We start from the raw sequence: 19,042 nt of genomic DNA on the forward strand, positions 1-19,042 counted from the left end.
TATTTAAGCTACCATTAACTCCATGGTCTTGGCCCAGTGAATTCCTGACCTGACACATAAAAACAAACCAAAACACCATAAACCAAAGCCAGCCCCCACTTCACAGCTTCAGAGCCACAGGCAAGAAGCAATTGTATGCATGCTGAAAATACAAAAATCAGCTGAAGGGGGAAAATCATCCACTGGAAAGGAGGCTCAGGCAAGTACAGTAGGAAAAAAGGCACCAAATCCCTGACCCCACGTTTTCTATATGCTTCTTTGTGCTTTGTTCTTGTGCGCGTGTGTGTGTTAAGGAAAACTGGATAGTCTTGGCAAGCCTGGATTGCAACCCAGTTCCACCATTTCCTTTGTGAAATTCAAGCAATTTAACCCAAGTTTCAGTTTTCTAACTTGTAAAATGGAGTGTTAAAGTCATAATCTTCAAAACCCTCAGAGAATGAATGTTAAAGTATTTGGCACCTAGTCCTTTGTGTAGTTTCCTTTGGGCCTCTAAAACTATGGGACCAGTGGTTCCCAACCCTGGCTACTAGAATCACCTGGGTGTACTTAAAAAACATGATGCTAGGCCAGGCACAGTGGCTCACGCTTATAATCCCAGCATTTTGGGAGGCCAAGGCAGGAGGATTGCTTCAGCCCAGGAATTCGAGACCAGCCTGAGCAACATAAGACCTAATCTCCACACACACACACACACACACAAAATTAACCGGCCATGGTGGCACACACCTGTAGTCCCAGCAACTCGAGAGACTGCGGTGGGAGGATTGCTTGAGGCAGGGAGGGTGAGGCTTTAGTGAGCCAAGATCAATCACACCAGTGCACTCTCCAGTCTGGGCGACAGAGCAAGACCCTGTCTCAAAAAAACAAAAACAAACTCACACACACCGGTGCTTGCCTGGGCTACACCCCAGATCAATTAATCAGTATCTTAGAGATGCGGAGGGGTGGCTGATTAGTCACTAGTGTTCAAAAAGCTCTTTGGGGGATTCTGATATGGGACCAGGGCTCACTGCCATCTAGCTAAGGTGTTTAACCAGCTTTATCTAAGAATTGCCAGGGATGTGAGGCAAAGCATCACCTCAGGGGATTCCTACAGCGAAGAAGTTTAAGAAACACTGTATTGAGGCTAGTTATAAAATCTTCTCAAACTGAGGGCATTTCTACAACTCAGAAAAGTCTGCTGTTACATTTCAACTAAACTAAGTCACATCAGTCACATAACTGCAGCATTTTACATCCAAAATTTGCTTATAAGACAGCTACCGCCAATTTCAACTGTCCCACCGAATGGCTTTCTCTTCCTGTTTAATACACAAATTATTGGCCTATTTCTCTCAATGGTCTAGTGAGAAAGACGTTTATCATCAACCCCACTTTTTAGGGGAGAAAACTAGGAATCACACCTATAAGAGCCCTCTGACTCCCAACTCCTATGCCCCCTTTCATTGCACAGTCCAAATCAAGAAATCATTAGTCTAATCCCTTTTCAAGGCTTGTTAAAACAGATAGATGGGCTCCACCCCAAGAATGTCTGATTCAGTAGTCTGTGATAGGGCTTGAAAATTCAGCCATTTTGAATAAGTTACCAGGTGTTGCTACTGGTGGGACCAGAGTTTGAGAACCACTGGTTTATGCTGCCTTCTTCCACTCCGCTGGTCATTATTTTGCACAAAATGGAACAGACAAGTCAAAGTCAAATACAGGATAACTGATTTTTCTTCAGCAGCGTCACTGGGACTGATTTTCCCTAAAGACTGCACTTTCCAGGGACGTGACAAACAAGCAAGCAAGAAGAAAGAAGATCTGGGCCAATCTTTGGTCCTCTCTACCCAGGGACAATGAGCTATTTAGGGAACAGACCCTAGCCCTAGAGGATCCCAAGGAGACACACCCCACAGCTGAGAGACAGATCTTGAGACATCCTCCGGCTCCTTAGGCGTGGTCACCTCTGGCCTCAACAGAAGTTACAGATAGGTACCCAGGCGCCAGCTGAGGCACTGGACTTCGTGGCGCAGGTATCCTGACCTCAGGTCCCTGGCATCTCTCCCCAGAATTCCAAGCACTGAACGCACATCCGCCTGCTGGGCTCCCTCGATTTCTTTCCCCCACTCGCCCGTGTGTTCAGACGCACCTGGGAGCCCCTTCCCCACTTCCTGGAAACCCAGCGACTCCAGCCACAACCTCCAAAACCCCAAACGCTCCGCCCCCAGGAATTCTACCTCACCTTCTCATAACCTGCCCATTCTCCTTCATAATCCTCCAAATCCTCATTTTCCACCCCAAATGTCCGTTTTCAATTGACATCTCTTTGTTCTCGCAATCCCCAACTCCCATCTCCAACCAGCGTTCAGGACTCACTCGGAGACACCTCTTCCTTACGCACACACGTTATCTACTCCCCAAGCCCAAATGTGCTTCCCGGATTCCAAACTGCCAGGGATTCCCCCCCGCCCCAACTCCACCACCACCCCTAATTCTCCACCCAAAGCCCTTCCCCCACCCCCGGCCTTTCCCCCAACCAATCCCCCAAATGCCTCTCCACTATCGCAACTGCCCCTCATCGCACTCCCTCCTCTCGGTCCCTTCTTCTTATACTCTGCTGCTGCCCAGCTCCCTCGGCCGCCTTCAGCCCCCAGTCGGTGGCCACCGCCCTCCCTACCATGAAAAGTCGGAGGACGCAGGAGTCTCCAAACCCGGACTGTGAGAGGCAGGAAACACCCAGCTCACGCCAGCCAGGGGCGGAGGCGGGGCCGGGGCGGTAACTTCCGTTGTCCCCACCCCACTTCCGCCCCGCAGAGAGCAACGTCTTAAACGGTCCGTTGTGCGCCCAGGGGGTAGTTTTCTTTCCAACCTCTCCGGCCGGAATGGGTGCCAGCTTCTCTTGGCTGGGTAAGGCGTTTATCCCGCCACCGCTATTTCAGCTGCCAGAGGGGAGGACAAGGTGTGGGGAAGCTTTCCATCCCGGCGAAGAAGCTCTGCGGAACTGTCATTTTCCGGAACTGGATGCTTGCTTCCTGGCGGAGTTCTGAAAGCAAACACCCCGGGGCAAAATGGCGGTTGTGCCTGGGCTGCTACCCCGGGTCTGGCAAAACTAGGTTGTTTTGGGCTGAGACAGTGGCAGCTGCGGCCCCGACCCGAGTGCGGGGACCTCCAGCGAATAAAGGTCGGCCTGCGGGTAGCGAGTGACAACTGGGTCGTCAGTTCTCCGAGTGGTGGGGCGGGGGACTTTGAGAGAGGTGGCTGTAGGGCCGAGTCCCTGACTGGTCAGGTCGGAGGAACAAGGGCTGGGATCTGGCTTGTGTGCTCCAGGGGCTCTCTCCGCGGCCCTTTCCACCTCTTTTCACTTTTGGGACGATAGGCCTTTATAAACGGACTAATGCTGGGTGATTTGTTCCTGTGGTTGTTGATGCCGAGGAAAGACGCCGGGCCCCAGGACTCACCTAAACTGGAGTTCGAATACTGTTCGCTCGCTGTGTGACCTTGGGTGAGTTCCCTCACCTCTCTGAGCCTCAGTTTCCTTCTGTGTAAATGGAGTAATTAGCAGGTTTCACAGAAGGTGTGAAATATGTTTTAGTACTGTGCCTGACACCTAGTTCTGTATATAGAAAAATTTGGTCGTAATTTGAGTCCAGCTTAGCCCCACAGGCAACCTTGCATTTTCGGCTTCTCTTTGCTTTGCCATTCTGTGAATGGGGGAGCCCTGGATCTTGTTTGTTTTACTTAGTAATAAATAATTGCTTTGGATATACATGGATTCACATTCAAAAGCATCCACCTAGATAGTCGGCAGCTTTCAATAAATAATAGCTGTTAGTATGAATAGTCTCTTTAAGTCCTGTTTTCTATTCTTTAAATAAAAATTAGATTATTGAGGCTGGCCACGGTGGCTCACGCCTGTAATCCTAGCACTTTGGGAGGCCGAGGCGGGCGGATCACCTGTAGTCAGAAGTTCAAGACCAGCGTGGCCAACATGGTGAAGCCCCATCTCTACTAAAAATACAAAAATTAGCCGGGCGTGGTGGCAGGCGCCTGTAATCCGAGCTACTTGGGAGGCTGAAGCAGGAGAATCACTTGAACCTGGGAGGCGGAGGTTGCAGTGAGCCGAGTTCGCGCAGCTGCACTCCAGCCTGGGCAACAAAGTGAGACTCCGTCTCACAAAAACAAAAGATTATCGAGACCTGATAGAACTGTTGAAAAGACAAGTTGGTTAAATATCTGTACAGTGTCTGATACGCTGTCTACCCAGAACAAATGGTGGTGGTCATTAAACCTGGTGGCCCAGCTTTTCCTACTGTACAGGGAAAATACTCTTGGCTCAGTCAGCAGTTGGTATTTATGGTGCTTCAGCTTTGGAAATATAGAGGTAAGACAAGAGTCTGAATCCTGTCTCTTAGTTATTACAGTCTTGACTCTGCCACATGCTAATGGTCTAAACTGGACTAGAGGAGATCATGAGTGATCTTCTCATAGGATTCCTGTCCTTATTAGATGAGATCACTTATAAAGGACTTGACACATAATGGGTACTCATTTGCTTTTTAAAATGATCTTGGTTGTCATCAACCTCTTACTTTCTCATCTTTCTACCTATATGATTCTTGTTTCCTTAACTGGATTGCAAGCTTCTTAAGGACAATACAGTAAAGCTCACTTACATGCTACATGCTTTCAGATATCCCTTATTAATATTTTGCCATTTAATCCTAATCACAATGTTGTGATGACTAAGTTGAGGTACAAGAAGGGTAAATGTTGCATTTAATCCTTGTAGCAACCCTAGGACATAGACACTGTTATTACCTTCGATTTACACATAAGGAAACTGAGGCCTAGAGAGGATAAGTAACTTGGCTAAATGTCAGATAGAATGAGTACTGCAAAGAACCAAGGCCCACTTTATCTGATGCAAGACTTTTTCTGCTGCGCACAGCCTTTTCTTTGATTCTCCATGGCATTTAGCAAAATAAGTACTTAATAAACACTTGATTGTGTGTTTTATTAATTGATGAACTATAGTATACACTGTGCAGGTGGAGAAGGTGTATAGGAAAGGATGAGAAAAACTGTAAAGTGTAGGCTATTATATGGTATAAACAGAAATCAACCAATAACATTGAAGGGATGATAATCTCAAGGAAGGGGATAAGAGTAATTTTGTATCCTGGGAGGCCCCCTGGGAGAAGTGAAAGTTTTAAGATTGTCTTACAGTACTTAGGCACAGTTTGCATGCAACTTTGTTTTTCTTTTAGGAAGAGGCTCCCTCTTCCCTTTCTAATTCAATGTACCCTCTGCCATTGAGGCACTGTCTGCATGTCATGGAGGGAGCATATCATTGTACTCATGGCTTAGGCCCTGCTCTTTTGCAGTCCTGAGGAGCTTGAATCTGTTAGTCTAAACAGCAGGGCCAGGAGTTCATAACCCAAGGGACAGGACTGGTGAATCATAGTGCATTTAAGATAGGAAAAAAGTTAATGGGTGAGAAATGTCTGGAGCCTCTGGTGAAGGGTTTTTTTTTCTTTTTTTAAATCCTTGTGTCTGTAAAAAAAAAATACACCAGTTAGACTTATTGACTATACACTCTACACTGTGTGCTTAAGTACCTCCATAGGTACTTGATACACATCATCACATTTAGTCCTCATTATCAACCTCTAAGCCAATTAATAGATGAAGATGGAAAGACTCAGGGCCAAGTGCGGTGGCTCACACCTGTAATCCTAACGTTTTGGGAGGCCAAGGCAGGAGGATCTCGAGTCCAGGAGTTTGAGACCACCAGCCTGGGCAACATAGTGAGACCCCATCTCTACAAAAAATTTAAAAACTAGCCAGATGTGGTGGTGTGCACGTGTGGTCCCAGCTACTTGAGAAGCTGAGGTGGGAGAATCGCTTGAGCCTGGGAAGTAGAAGCTGCAGTGAACCTTGATTGCACCACTGCACTCCAACTTGGATGACGGAGCGAGACCCTGCCTTGAAAAAAAAAAAAAAAAAAACTTAGACATTCTCCCTATAGTTATGTGGCAGAGCTAGGGACTGGCTCCAACTCCGTGTGACTCCCAAAGCCCGTGTGCCCCTCACTGTGCAGTGCTGCTTTACCATGTGCATTCTGTGGAAAATTCAGAAAATACAGATCAATTAAGGAAAATTTCCCACAATTTCAGTACCTCAGAACAGCCACTGGTAACATGTTGGTATAGTTCATGCTAGTTTTGTATCTGTGTGTGTGTGTATGCATTTTTCTTTAGGTAATTGGGATCTTATTGGTCCACAGGCAGCCCTTTATTCACTTCTAAGGCATAAACATTTTTCCGTATCATTAAAAATGTCAAACATGCTGACGCATGAGAATGGCGTGAACCCGGGAGGTGGAGCTTACAGTGAGCCGAGATCGTACCACTGCACTCCTGCCTGGGCGACAGAGCCAGACCCCATCTCAAAAAAAAAAAAAGTCACACATGACCGGGTGCAATGGCTCACACCTGTAATCCCAACCGAGATTGGGTGTGGTGGCAGGCACCTGTAATCCCAGCTACTTGGGAGGCTGAGGCAGGAGAATCGCTTGAACCTGGGAGCAGAGGTTGTAGTGAGCCGAAATCATGCCACTGCTCTCCAGCCTCAGCGACAGTGTGAGACTGCCTCAAAAAAAAAAAAAAAAAAAAAGTCAAATATAATTTTCAATAGCTCTTTAACATTCCATGACTTCTAAGTTATTTTGCTTCTCATCACAGCTTTAATTCAACAACTTTGGGATTTATTTTCAACGTATTCCCTTTAAACTGTGAGGATTGAAGAGATACAGTATAACATTTAGTTGAGACACTAAATAAAGAGGACCCAGTGGTATTTTTAAAAAACCGTTGGCATTGTAGTTACTACTTTTACTCAGGAAGATGTATGATGCCACACCTATAAAATTTAACCCTAAGTTTGGATTTTTTTTTTTTTTTCTGCTTCTGCCAGAAAAAATAACAAGTTTTTCTGAAGTGAGAAGCTGTTCTCAGCCACGAGTCCCGTGCAAGATCACTAATGATTACCTGGCATTTCTGCGACACAGGCAGGTCCTCAGGTGAGATCTCCAGACTTTACTGCTGGGGCAGGAAGAATGAGTGATTCAGAAGATGGCTACCTTTTCTCTCCAAGCCTTTTACAGGTTGATGCAAAAGTAATTACAACTTAGTGTTTTTTTCCAAAAAAGTTAAAAACCACAATTACTTTTGCACCAACCTAATACCTTCCCTCCTGTGGTCAGGTGGGCTCTGTTAGTTTGTTTCAAGGATTACTGATGATGTTTGACAGATGCGAATCACTGTTGAGAAGGGGTCACAGAGGTCCCTTGATACGTTCATGTGGCGGGAGGCTAGCACCAACTTTTTTTTGGTTATAAAAGGGTATTATTTTATTGTCCTTATTAATACTAATAATAGAGCACACTTATTAAATGCCTTTCAGTAATATGTAATTCATCTAATACCTCTGGGAGATAATACTATTATGTCCAATGTTTGTTTTAATAATTTTTAAATTTCTTTGTATAGATGTAGGGGGTACAGGTTTCTTATATGCATATATTGTGCAGTGGTGGAGTCTGGGCTTTTAGTGCACCCATCATCCGAATGGTGAACATTGTACCAATAGATAATTGTTCAACCCTTACCCCCATCCCATCTCCTACCTTTTGGAGTCTCCGTTGTCTTATTCCACTGTTTGTCTATGTGGGCCCATTGTTTCACTCCCACTTCTAAGTGAAGTCATGCAGTATTTGCCTTTACGTTTCAGAGTTATTTCACTTAGGATAAATGGCCCCTAGTTCCATCCATCTTTTTACTCTGGGTGGTATTTTCATGTGGGTGCTACTTTGAGTAAAGTAGCCTGGTAGAGAGATTGTTTTCTGGAAGTCTGGCTTTCTGAATAATTCATTTCAGTGTTTTTAACTGGGCTGATAGTGCGTTTTGTATAGAATGTCAAAGTCATCAAGCATCTAAAAAAATCATCTCAGTATGGGAGCCTCCGTGGGTCAGTGCTATGTGCTTTAGGCTACTAGCTAAAGCTGTCCCTTTGGGAAAAAAACAGTTACTGGTAATTTAGATAAAAACTTAGTATATAATTTAGAGCTTCTCTTCAGAAAAGCATCTGTTAGTGGACAGGACCAGTTCTGCAGTAAAGTCTTTACTGGTCCTTGGCAGGATGGTAACTGTAAGGACAATGCAATAGGCTGTACATAAAACCAAATATATTAAATGTCATGGACTGTCTTGCATTCTGAAATGCATACCTTTTGCTTTGTTAATGTTAAAATGGGCCTTTCTTTATTGGGTGCTGTCACAAAGTAGGCACCAGTAAATATTTATTTAGTGAATGGATAAATACGATAATGATGACAGCAAATAATCATGTTTGATTTTTCCCTCGAGTCCTTACTTGGCAAAGTAAAAGCTGACTTCTCAGTTTTGGTTTCCCAAATACTGTGGACTATTCCAGAAAATTCAAATATCTGGGAATCTTTGACCTACAGGATACCTGGTTTGAATTAGAGCTTTATGGGTGGGATTGATTCATTCTTTGTTCATTCGTAAAGCTGGACCTGCCCTTATCCTATGCCAGGTGCTGTTCTCTTTTCCTTAAGAATGAGATTATTTAATACAGGATGTAGCATCCCTGGTCTTGGTGAATTGCATGAAAGAGCCTGTAGGAGGTTTGGACTTGTGCCGGAGAGCTGTTAGCACTTTGGAGGGTGTTGACAGGTCCTAGGTATCTCTGCTGCCCAGGTCCCTGCCCACCCTCTGCTCTTGAGCCTCTTTTCTGTGTGTGTTTTCCACACAACAATCTACAACACCTACTTCCCCATTTTTCTTGCAGGGTTTGTGCAAGTTTGCAAACATGTTCACCCTGTCTCAGACCTCGAGAGCATGGTTCATCGATAGAGCCCGTCAGGCACGAGAAGAAAGGCTTGTGCAGAAGGAGCGGGAGCGGGCAGCTGTCGTGATCCAGGCCCACGTCCGGAGTTTTCTCTGTCGGAGTCGACTGCAGAGGGATATCAGGTAAGGGCTAGGATCTCCCTAGCACATGCTTCTCTGGCTCCCGATGAATGGCAGATACATGAGGTTTTTCTTAAGAGTGCTTGAAAAGCCTTCCAAGTGCTACAAGCTCTTAATTTAGAATATCTTTTTTGCCCTTTCCTTTCTAGGAGAGAGATTGATGACTTTTTTAAAGCAGATGACCCTGGGTCCACTAAAAGAAGTGCACTTTGTATTTTTAAGATTGCCAGGAAACTGCTATTCGTATTCAGAATCAAAGAGGATAACGAGGTAAAATGATAATACCAAACATGTATAGTACTTCCATATGTCAGATCTTTTATAATTATTAATAGTAACTCAGTTTGTTCTTATAGCAGCTTTATGAAGTAGTTACTGTCACCCCCACATCCTGTCCCTTTTGTTTTCTTGGGACCTGTTTTGGAGGGATTATGCCCAGTGCTTTTAGGAATCTTTTCACATTGACCATTATAAGCACAAGTTGAAATCAGATGCATGCAAGAGCCAGGAAGTTTAGGTAAATGAGTAAAAAAAGCCATATATGAGATAAAACATAATACAAAATACAAATCATATTAAACGGTAACTGACAGGCAGCAGTGGTGAGGACATCAAAGGAAGTAGCAGGGTCTGTGGCCTGCCCCATCCATGGGGAGCAGCTACTACACAGCTTGGTGGTGGACTCATACTCTGATTTTTTTTTTTTTTTTTTTTTTTGGAGACAAAGTCTCTCTCTGTCGCCAGACTGGAGTGCAGTGGCGCAATCTCAGCTCGCTGCCAGTCTTCACCTCCTGGGTTCAAGCAATTCTCCTGCCTCAGCCTCCCAAGTAGCTGGAACTACAGGCATGAGCCACCATGCCCAGCTAATTTTTGTGTTTTTAGTAGAGATGGGGTTTCACCATGTTAGCCAGGATGGTCTCAATCTCTTAACCTCATGATCCGCCCACCTCAGCCTCCCAAACTGCTGGGATTACAGGCATGAGCCACTGCACCCAGCCTCTGATTTTTTTTTTTAAAGACATGCCAAAGATCTGAGTCTTTATCCTCAATGTTCATGCATTCATTCATTTTCTGAGACAGGGTCTCACTGTCGCCCAGGCTGGAGTGCAGTAGCACTATCACGGCTCACTATAGTCTTAACCTCCTGAGGCTCAAACGATTCTTCTACCTCAGCCTCCTGAGTAGGTGGGACTGCGGGTGTGTGCCACCACATGCAGCAAATTTGTGTATCTTTTGTAGAGATAGGGTTTTACTATATTGCCCAGGCTGGTCTCAAACTCCTGGGCTCAAGTCATCCACCTTCCTCAGCCTCCCAAAGTGCTGGGATTACAGGTGTGAGCCACCATCAATGTTCTAATTTGTAAATCTTGGCAATTAATTTGAAATTTTTTAAATATCCTGCAAATCATACAAAGGGTGCCAGTTTGCACCTTAGGGATTAGAATGATCAGCCTAAAAAATATAATCCCAGGAAAAAAAAGCAGCTAGTTATCTGTAATAGTACTAACAATGCCATTGAGGCATGTCTCCGTGTTACCAGCTGTTAGGCGTTCACTATTGCTAAGCTTCACGTTGTGCCAACCCTCTCTAGGCACTGGGCCCTTGGGAGGAAACAGGACAGGCAAGGTCTCTACACTCATGGAGCTCATAGCCCAGCAAGAGAGGGAGGGCTATGCAGGCAGTGAACACATGATTATGTAGATGAGGACAGATAAGCTGGAGGAGGTGACCCTCATCTTACAGAGAAGGAAACTGCAGCTCAGTGTGGTAGGGCAGCTGCCCAGTATCACATGGTTTAAGGGCGGATCCAGGATTGGTATAGCCAAAGTGGAACCTGTTTTCTAGTTTCCACTTTTCTTCCTTTTGCATTACAGGATAAAAATGATGAAAGGCTGCTGTCTCTGAGGCAAAATCAGTATCCATGGTGCTTAAGAAACAGTAAACTGGAGAGCCCAGTTGAAGAGACAGCAGCAGGCCTGCAGGAATTCAAGTCCAGTTGGCCAGATTGATACTGTTTTTTGAAAGAAGCTTCAATTTGGATTTTTATGTGAAATATACCAGTTTCTAAAACATTTCTATAGGGTTCCTCTAGCTCTTGGGCCACCCGTTGGAGAACCCTTTAGTCTTTCTGACCTTCAGTATCCTCATCTGTAGGAAGGAACTGCATGTGATTATGTCTGTGAATCACCTGGCATAATACCTGCACATGCCAGGTACCCGCCGAAGGCTTGTTTTCACTTTTTGATGGGTTGTGGGAATGTATAACACCCAGTGTGTCTCTTTGCAGAGATTTGAGAAGTTGTGTCGCAGCATCCTGAGCAGCATGGATGCTGAGAATGAGCCAAAGGTAAGTGGATGGGAGCCGCAGTGTCTCCCACAAGCTCTTAAGGGCCAACCTACTGGACTCTGAAAGTTCCTATTGAATGTTAGGACCAATTCACACACAAATGCACATAGGTAGTGGATGGAAAACATTACCAAAGTACAAATGATTCCTTAGTTTCTTCATGATCCAGGTAGCTACGTTCTGCTCTTGCCACAACACAGAATAGTAAATTTTCTTACTAGGCTGTTTTGTCTTTGGGTTTAGTGTTAAAATAAGTCCTGTTTGCAGCTTATTCATTCAGGTCCACTGCTTTGTCTGGCACTGGACCTAACTAATAGGTCCAGTTCCAACAGTTAGAGCATATGTGATATGATCTCTATAACAGCCCATGACATTCCTCTTTTTCCCACCTATAGGTGTGGTATGTGTCCCTGGCTTGTTCTAAGGACCTCACGCTCCTTTGGATTAAACAGATCAAGAGCATTCTGTGGTACTGCTGTGATTTTCTCAAGCAGCTCAAGGTAAAAAAAAAAAAAAAAAAAGACAAAACCAGAAACAATAAATACGTCATTTTCACCTGTAGACTTTAGTCTGTATTTTCAGAGTCCCTATCAATCAGAGTTGCTAGCTGAGCCCTGTTCTGGAAGAGAGGAATTTTGATGCTGTTATCAATATGAGCCCTTCTTTGGTGTGTGTTGGACCCTTAACCCGCTTGCCACGCCACAGCCTCCATGCCAGGGAATCTGTCACTTTCCTTCCTGTTCATTTAGTGTAATTAGTACTTTATGATCTACATTGTTATACTAGTCAGGCCTCAGCAAGGAAGAGAATGTTGTGCTCTAGAATATATTCAGTAACATGGCAGCTGGGGATAAGGAGAGCCAGGGGTTTCTGGATTCTCCTTCTCATTCTTTTCTCTCATCCCTGTTCCCTTTTGGGGTCACCTCGTCCTTTCCTGCTATAATCATGGCAACCACCAGTTTTGACTTTATAGTCTTACCCTGTCTTGACTAAAGGGAAGAGAGGTCTCCCGACCAGTTCAAAAATCCAGGTTTCTTGTAGGTCCAGTGGAATCCTGGGTTCACCTCTGAACCAGTCAAAGTGGCAAGAGGAATGGGGTACTGTCACTAGCCCAGCCTGGTCCTGTGCTCCCCCACCCCCTTCAGTGTTCTGAAAAGGATGGACAGGGGTGTGAGCAGACATATACAGGAGCCTTTTCTACTTTGCACATAGGGGGAGAGAGGTTTCAGGGACAGAGGCTTGGCAAGGACACAGGTAGCAGCTCAGTAATGGAACGAAAGTCCCTGGACCGCCCCCCACGCCAGTAATAATCCATTCCCAGCCATCCCTCTTTGGGTGCTCGGGAATGGCTCTTGCCAATAACACAGCCAAGGCAGTGGCCAGCAGCAAGCCACACCTGGCTTGTCAGGTGAGACATGGCTTAGGGCAGGGTTTCCACACTATGTTGCTTGGAGCCCTGGGAGTCCACCAAAATGACTCAGGGCCAAGTGGGCAGGGTATTTCCCTACCTGCACTCTGCCAGGCAGATCCTTGTTTATCTGTTCTCTGTGTGTACATTCCACAACAGATTGTTCTTTGAGGAGAGGCTCTTCTATTTTGAACAAACAAAAAAAAATTTATGCAAAGAAATAGACATCAGGAGAAAAAGGGCCCTGACTCTGGAGCCAGGAATATGTGAAATTCAGTCCTGATTCCACTGCTAATTTCCCACGTGACCTTGAACAGGCTGCTTCCCCTCTCTTACTGTCGATGAGCTTAGGGTTTTGAACTCAGTGGTCTCCAAGGTTGTCCCCAAGGTCCCTTCCAGGTGGACCTCCTATACGGTCTGTGGGCCTAGAAAGCAGTCAGGCCTTTTGCTTAACTTACACTTGGTGAAACAATGAACTGTCATCAAAATTAGAACAGCAGCCAACATTACATGGAGTTATCTATGTGCCAGGTACTGTTCTTAGTGCATTGTATGCATTAATCCATTTATTTCTCACAACAACCCTATGAGGAAAGCAGTGTTATTATTTCTGGTCAACAGATGAGGAAACTGAGGCACAGAGAGGTTAAGAAACTTGCCTAAGCTCACACAGCTAGTAGGTGGTGAAGTCAGAAGGCTGAGCCCAGAGTCCCAGTCATGCTCAATTGCATTTCTGCTCTGTTTCTGCAGAGTTCAGACAGACAGGCAGGCACATGTACATATAGCAAGCCAGCCCTGGTCCTTGTTTTCTAGGGATTCTCAGTTCTCTGTTCCCAGGAATATATGATTCCATGGTCAAGCACGAGAGTGTCAAATTTCTTGTTATTTAACTCCTGAAGTGGTCATTGCCCAAGAGAAAAAGAATGAAGACTGACTTATAATCCTGACTCAGTGATTCCGGGCTGAGTGCCCATAGAGCACTTGTAAAGTGAACACTTCGCTGTCTGGAATCAGAGGACCTATGTCTTAATCTTGCTGTGTTTATTGTTTCCAGCCTGAAATCCTGCAAGACTCCCGACTCATCACCCTGTACCTCACGATGCTTGTCACCTTCACAGACACTTCAACGTGGAAAATTCTTCGGGGAAAAGGTCTGTGGGACTTGCTTCAAAATATTCTGTAATGAACATTTCCACAGAGAGTTCAGGGACCTTTTTTTCTTTGTAAGAAACATTTTTGCCACCACAAGCTTCAGGGAAGGCCCTGAGACCATACCAATGAGGATGCCCTTGGCACTGACCATCAGACTGCGTCACAGTATCCAGAATCCATTCAGCATTGTGTGCTGTACTCTACCCTTCTTTGAATTTACATTCAAAGGCATGGTTCTTCTGATCTTAATTTTTATAATTCCTACAGTGCCTTAGCCTCCAAGTGATAACATTCACTTAAGCCTTGTCATTTTACTGGGAAAATCATTAGGTTGTGAATAATTCCATTTTGCCCATAAAATTTGCAGTATAAACTGCCTCCTTCCCTGGTAAGTGTCCTTAGCCCCATGTGTTTCATATGGTCATTTCATTCATCTGTTCAACAAGTAGCCCATATGTGCCAGATGCTGCTAGGCACTGAAGAGACGGAGATAAGCAAAACAGAAAGGGGCGTTGCCCTCCAGGGACTTTAGGTGCTCCCTTCCTCACAGAACTTAATGAGGAAAACAGGCATTAAATAGATGTTGCTCATAGATATAAAATGACAATAATGTGTTAAGTGCTTGGAAGGAAGCCTGCAAGAGAAATGAGAGTGTCCAGTAGGGTGGGGAGGCCTTGCTTGGTCTGAGGCTCTAGCTTTCCTGAAGAAGTGGTGTGTGAGCTGAGAGCTGGAGAGAGAGCTGGGATTCACAGAGTGAAGAGCAGGGATGAAACAGAAAGCAGGGGAAACTATGCAAAGGCTCCAGGTCAGCAAGGAGGGTTTATTTCAGGCATGACCCTGGCCTCTTGGAGGGAACCCAAAAATTGAGTTCTGGGCCCTGCCCAGAAGCTCATGTCCCATTGAGGAGAGGAGGCATCCCTCCAGAGAAGACAGTGCCAGGCCCTAGGAGAGAATTAGAAAAGGTGCTACAGGAGCTCAGAGGCCAGAGACGTCACTTCTGGCTAGGGGTGTGACGGGACCCATCAATCAAGAGGTGACACTTGAGCCAGGCCTTCCAGGAGGGATAGAGTTCCAAATACACATTGCCTCCCTGTGCTCTGGCACCAGGCCTAAGGGAAAAGGAAGGCAAGCCAGGGGCATCTCATTTCTTAGGGCCTTAGGTGTGGGACACAATTTCCTGTCCCACATCAACAGTCACATTATGGCAAGAGACTTTTTTGTTCTCACTGTTTTCTTTGTTTAGGTGAAAGTCTTCGACCAGCGATGAACCACATTTGTGCAAATATAATGGGACATCTCAACCAGCATGGATTTTATTCTGTGCTGCAGGTCTGTGACCCCTGCCCCGCAGTGTGCAACTTCCCCACTCTCTAACACCTGCAGTTGGATTTTTACATTTGCGTTCAGCATACCTGGTGCCCTCCTCAGAAACGCTTTTCATAGGAAGAGCTTGATGCCTGCTGTCCTCTTCTTCCTTCCCCTGCTTTGTCTCACTTGTGGGTCAGGTAAAAGGAGGACAGTGGTGCTGGGATCCCCTGAGTGCTCTATGTTTTTGGCTGCAAGGGTAATCCAGTCTTTTGACATTTAAACTCTGGAAGGAGACCTCAGGGCTTGTTCCCTCAGATTCCTTCTTGGTTGATGTCTAGAATCATATTTCTAGCTCTGTGTCCTCAAACAGTCCTTTCTACTTCGTACCTTGTTGTGCCAGACCACACCTGTAGGGAATCGTTAAGAAAGCCTGATTGCTGTTTAAAGGCACTATGGAATTCTTGAGTTTGAGAAGTAATGTTGATTTTGCCCTTCCTTCTACCTAGCGCTGTGATGGGCTGTTTCCTGATTTGGTTTCACATACTCCTCGCAACAACCCTGTGAGGTGGTCTGTTGGCAGAAGCTGGTATGACTGGCAGTTGTCTCACTAGAGGAAACTTCTACTTCACACCATAATTGAACGGCTTCTAAAATAATATGGTGTCTTTAAATTTTAAGTCTGGCATTATTTTTATTAGCTGTTTTTTTAACTTTATTATTAAAGAATTTCTAACCATAATATTTAAAGTAGAGAAAGAGTGGTAGAGTTAACCTCATTACCCAATACGTTCTTCCCTTTCCTCTTATAAAAACACTGCATACGGTTTTTTTGGTCTTTTTTTTAAGAGACAGGTTGCTCTGTCACCCAGGCTGGCCTCAAGGAATCCTCCTGCCTGGCTCACAGTTTTTTTATCTGAAGGACTCATTTTAGTTTTTTTGCTTTCTTACGTACAAATGAATATAAAGTTGGTATCATCCGCTGACCAATTAAAACGTTCTTTTCAGGTATTGTTAACCCGTGGCCTGGCAAGACCCCGTCCTTGTCTATCCAAAGGCACTTTAACAGCAGCCTTTTCTCTAGCATTGCGGTGAGTAAGAAACCATAGCTGAGGTGTTGGCATGTTTTTGAATGCTTCCTCCTCTTGGTTTTTCTTTCTCTCGTTACTGGTATTGGATATAGACTTGCCCACTTTGTCAGAATTTAAGGGAAACGTTGTTCTTAATGAAAGTGAATACATTTGTGACTGCTCAAACTTTTTCTTAATCTTAAGTCTTGAATATTTCTTAATCTTCAGCCCTGAATATTATTGCAGTGTGATCTTTGGAAACTATTCAAAATTAATTTCTTTTATTTAAAAGAGACCAAAATGCAATCATTTTTCCTTTTGAAGTTTTAATTGACAAAACAAAAAACCTAAGAGCCAGAAGAAGCCCAACAAAGGGCAGGGTGAGAGGATTAAGGAAGTAATGTGAACGCGCATGTAAAATATTAGAATTTGGAGGACCAGAGAAGAGGTAATATTTACCTTCACTTAGTTTAGAGATGTCAAGTACTGAAGAAGCTAAGTAATTCCTTATGGAAATTATACCTGCAATTCTGAGAATTACCAAATGTAAAACACCATGCTTATTCATAGGTCCAGAACATGTTTAAACTGTCGAGGGGAACACTAGCTTGGGGAGATGTTAATAATCCTGGAAGAGTGTCATGGTGGAACCAGCTTGGTGAAAGCTGCTGCTCTGCCCCCATCTGTGGATCTATAGTACACCTTGATGCTGAGAGCCCTGAGAAGTCCTGCTATGCTAGCTGGACCCCATGGGCTTATTTAACCCGGGGTTGGCCCAAACATATCTGAGCATGGAATACCCCTACCTTGTTTTTTGGATGACGTTGATATCCCATGAAATCATTTTCCATGTAAAACCTATTTGAAAAATGATAGGCTAGAGCATGGGTTGGCCAGATTTTCTAGAAAGAGCTGGATAAATATTTTCAGCTCTCTGGGCCATACAGCCTCTGTCACAACCACTCTGCCATTGCATCTTGAAAGCAACCGTAGATTGTACAGACACAAATGAGCATGACTGTGTTCCAGTAAAACTTTATTTACAGAAATAGGCCATAGTTTATAAAACACCTGGTCTAGACTGTGCTTTCCACTAACCACTAACCACAGGGGGCTGTTTAAATGAAAATATATTGAAGTTAAATAAAATGAAGAATTCACTTCCTCAGTTGCATTAGCCACATTTCAAATGCTCAGCAGCCACACGTAACTAGTGGCAGTTGTGTGGGACAGCACGAGTATAGAAAACTTCCAGGATCACAGAAAGTTCTGTTGGACAAGGCTGACCTAGAGCAGGTCTGTCCATTGGAAATATAGTTAGAGCCGTATTTAAAAAGTCAAAAGAGACCAGGCACGGTGGTCCACACCTGTAATCCTAGCACTTTGGGAGACCGAGGTGGGCAGATCATTTTGAGCTCAGGAGTTCGAGACCAGCCTGGGCAACATGGCCAAACCTCATCTCTACAAAAAATACAAACATTAGCTGGGCATGGTGGCATGTGCCTGTGGTTCCAGCTACTCAGGAATCTGAGGTGAGAGGATCCCTGGAGCCAGGGAAGTCAAGGCTACAGTGAGCCATGATCGAGCTTCTCCAGCCTAGGTGACAGAGTGATACCTGGTCTCAAAAAAAAAGTCAAAATAAAAGGGAAATGTAGTATAATGATATATTTTTATTTAAGCTAATATATCCAGAATGTTATTTTTACATGTAATCAATATTTTAAAATTATTTTAATTAAAATTAAATAATATGTTACATTTTTCTCTTCATGCCAAGTCTTCAAAAGTGGTATGTACTTAGAGCACGTCTGAATTTGGACCAGCCACATTTTTAAGTGCTCAGTAGCCACATGTAGCCAGTGGCTACCACATTAGACCACATGCTTCTGGAAGCTAGACCCTTACACAGAAGAACGGGATGTAACCAGTTATGCTATCATTAGTTACGGAAGTAGAGCTAATTATCTAATAGACAATTGTGCCTTCATTTCATACTTTTAGAGAAGTTACGTGAGTTGTATTTAATGAGCCCTAATGTCTAGGTACAAACAGGTTTTCCCAGAAGCCTAAGAAACAGATTCACTGCAACTGTCCCTACCCAAGTCACCTTGTGGGGCAGCTCATTCCAGCAGCATTGCCCGCTGTCCTCTGGCAGACACAGTGAAGGTCAGCACACTGAGGCCTGAACTCTCAAACTCAGGAGCAGCTCTGCCTCCCCCTCCACCTCCAGAGACACAAGGTCTAGGAGCACCTCACTTTTCTTTCCTGTCCAGCATCCTTCCCCTGCCCCGGTGTGGTTGTAATTCACATGTGATTCACCAGCATGCTCACATCCAGTCATTCTACCACACTTAAATTCTCCTTTAAGAATATAACCAGCAGCCATCCTTGTAGTTTTTCTTCTCTGTATGTATTAGATTCCATTGAATCACTTGTTAAGGCCAGGCTACTCTAAAGCCTTTTTCCCAAATAGTACTTTTCCCCTCTGAATGTCTGTGTATAATTGAACACAATCAGGACCTTTTAAAATAAGATATCAGTGGTTTCATCATACAGGAGTATAGTGAAAGTCTGTAAAATTGTCAGTGGTGTGCCAAGACATGATCACTGAATCCTGAAATATGAATAGCTAACATTTATGGGCCACACATTGTTCTAAAACTTTTACACATGTTAACTGACTCCTCACCACATTCTCTTACCTCCATTTTATTTATTTATTTGTGAG

General features: G+C 44.5%; 2 protein-coding genes across 9 annotated transcripts in view; one reads left to right on the forward strand and one right to left on the reverse strand.

Annotated features, from left to right (window-relative positions):
* Window positions 1–2,945, reverse strand: part of KCTD10 (potassium channel tetramerization domain containing 10) — a 29,054-nt gene extending 26,109 nt beyond the window's left edge. For 3 of the 4 annotated variants that reach the window (XM_025400807.1, XM_025400805.1, XM_025400804.1), the window contains exon 1: window positions 2,660–2,945. In XM_025400807.1, coding sequence (XP_025256592.1) covers window positions 2,660–2,662 — 3 coding nt within the window. In that variant the 5' untranslated portion in view covers window positions 2,663–2,945. The remainder of the gene's footprint in view (window positions 1–2,659) is intronic. The other variant, XM_025400806.1, reaches the window with a different exon arrangement.
* UBE3B (ubiquitin protein ligase E3B) overlaps window positions 2,816–19,042 on the forward strand; it is a 59,531-nt gene continuing 43,304 nt past the window's right edge. Inside the window, exons 1-9 of one of the 5 annotated variants that reach the window (XM_025400801.1) lie at window positions 2,816–3,484; window positions 6,958–7,063; window positions 8,854–9,035; window positions 9,182–9,302; window positions 11,320–11,379; window positions 11,775–11,879; window positions 13,842–13,938; window positions 15,183–15,268; window positions 15,754–15,986. In XM_025400801.1, the coding sequence (XP_025256586.1) occupies window positions 8,875–9,035; window positions 9,182–9,302; window positions 11,320–11,379; window positions 11,775–11,879; window positions 13,842–13,938; window positions 15,183–15,268; window positions 15,754–15,858 (735 nt within the window). In that variant the 5' untranslated portion in view covers window positions 2,816–3,484; window positions 6,958–7,063; window positions 8,854–8,874 and the 3' untranslated portion in view covers window positions 15,859–15,986. Of the gene's footprint in view, window positions 3,485–6,957; window positions 7,064–8,853; window positions 9,036–9,181; window positions 9,303–11,319; window positions 11,380–11,774; window positions 11,880–13,841; window positions 13,939–15,182; window positions 15,269–15,753; window positions 15,987–16,252; window positions 16,336–19,042 lie in introns of those variants that run through there. The other 4 variants (XM_025400803.1, XM_025400799.1, XM_025400800.1 and 1 more) reach the window with 4 other exon arrangements.

Source organism: Theropithecus gelada, chromosome 11 (assembly GCF_003255815.1).
Source record: "Theropithecus gelada isolate Dixy chromosome 11, Tgel_1.0, whole genome shotgun sequence".
Classification (NCBI taxonomy): Eukaryota; Metazoa; Chordata; class Mammalia; order Primates; family Cercopithecidae; genus Theropithecus; species Theropithecus gelada.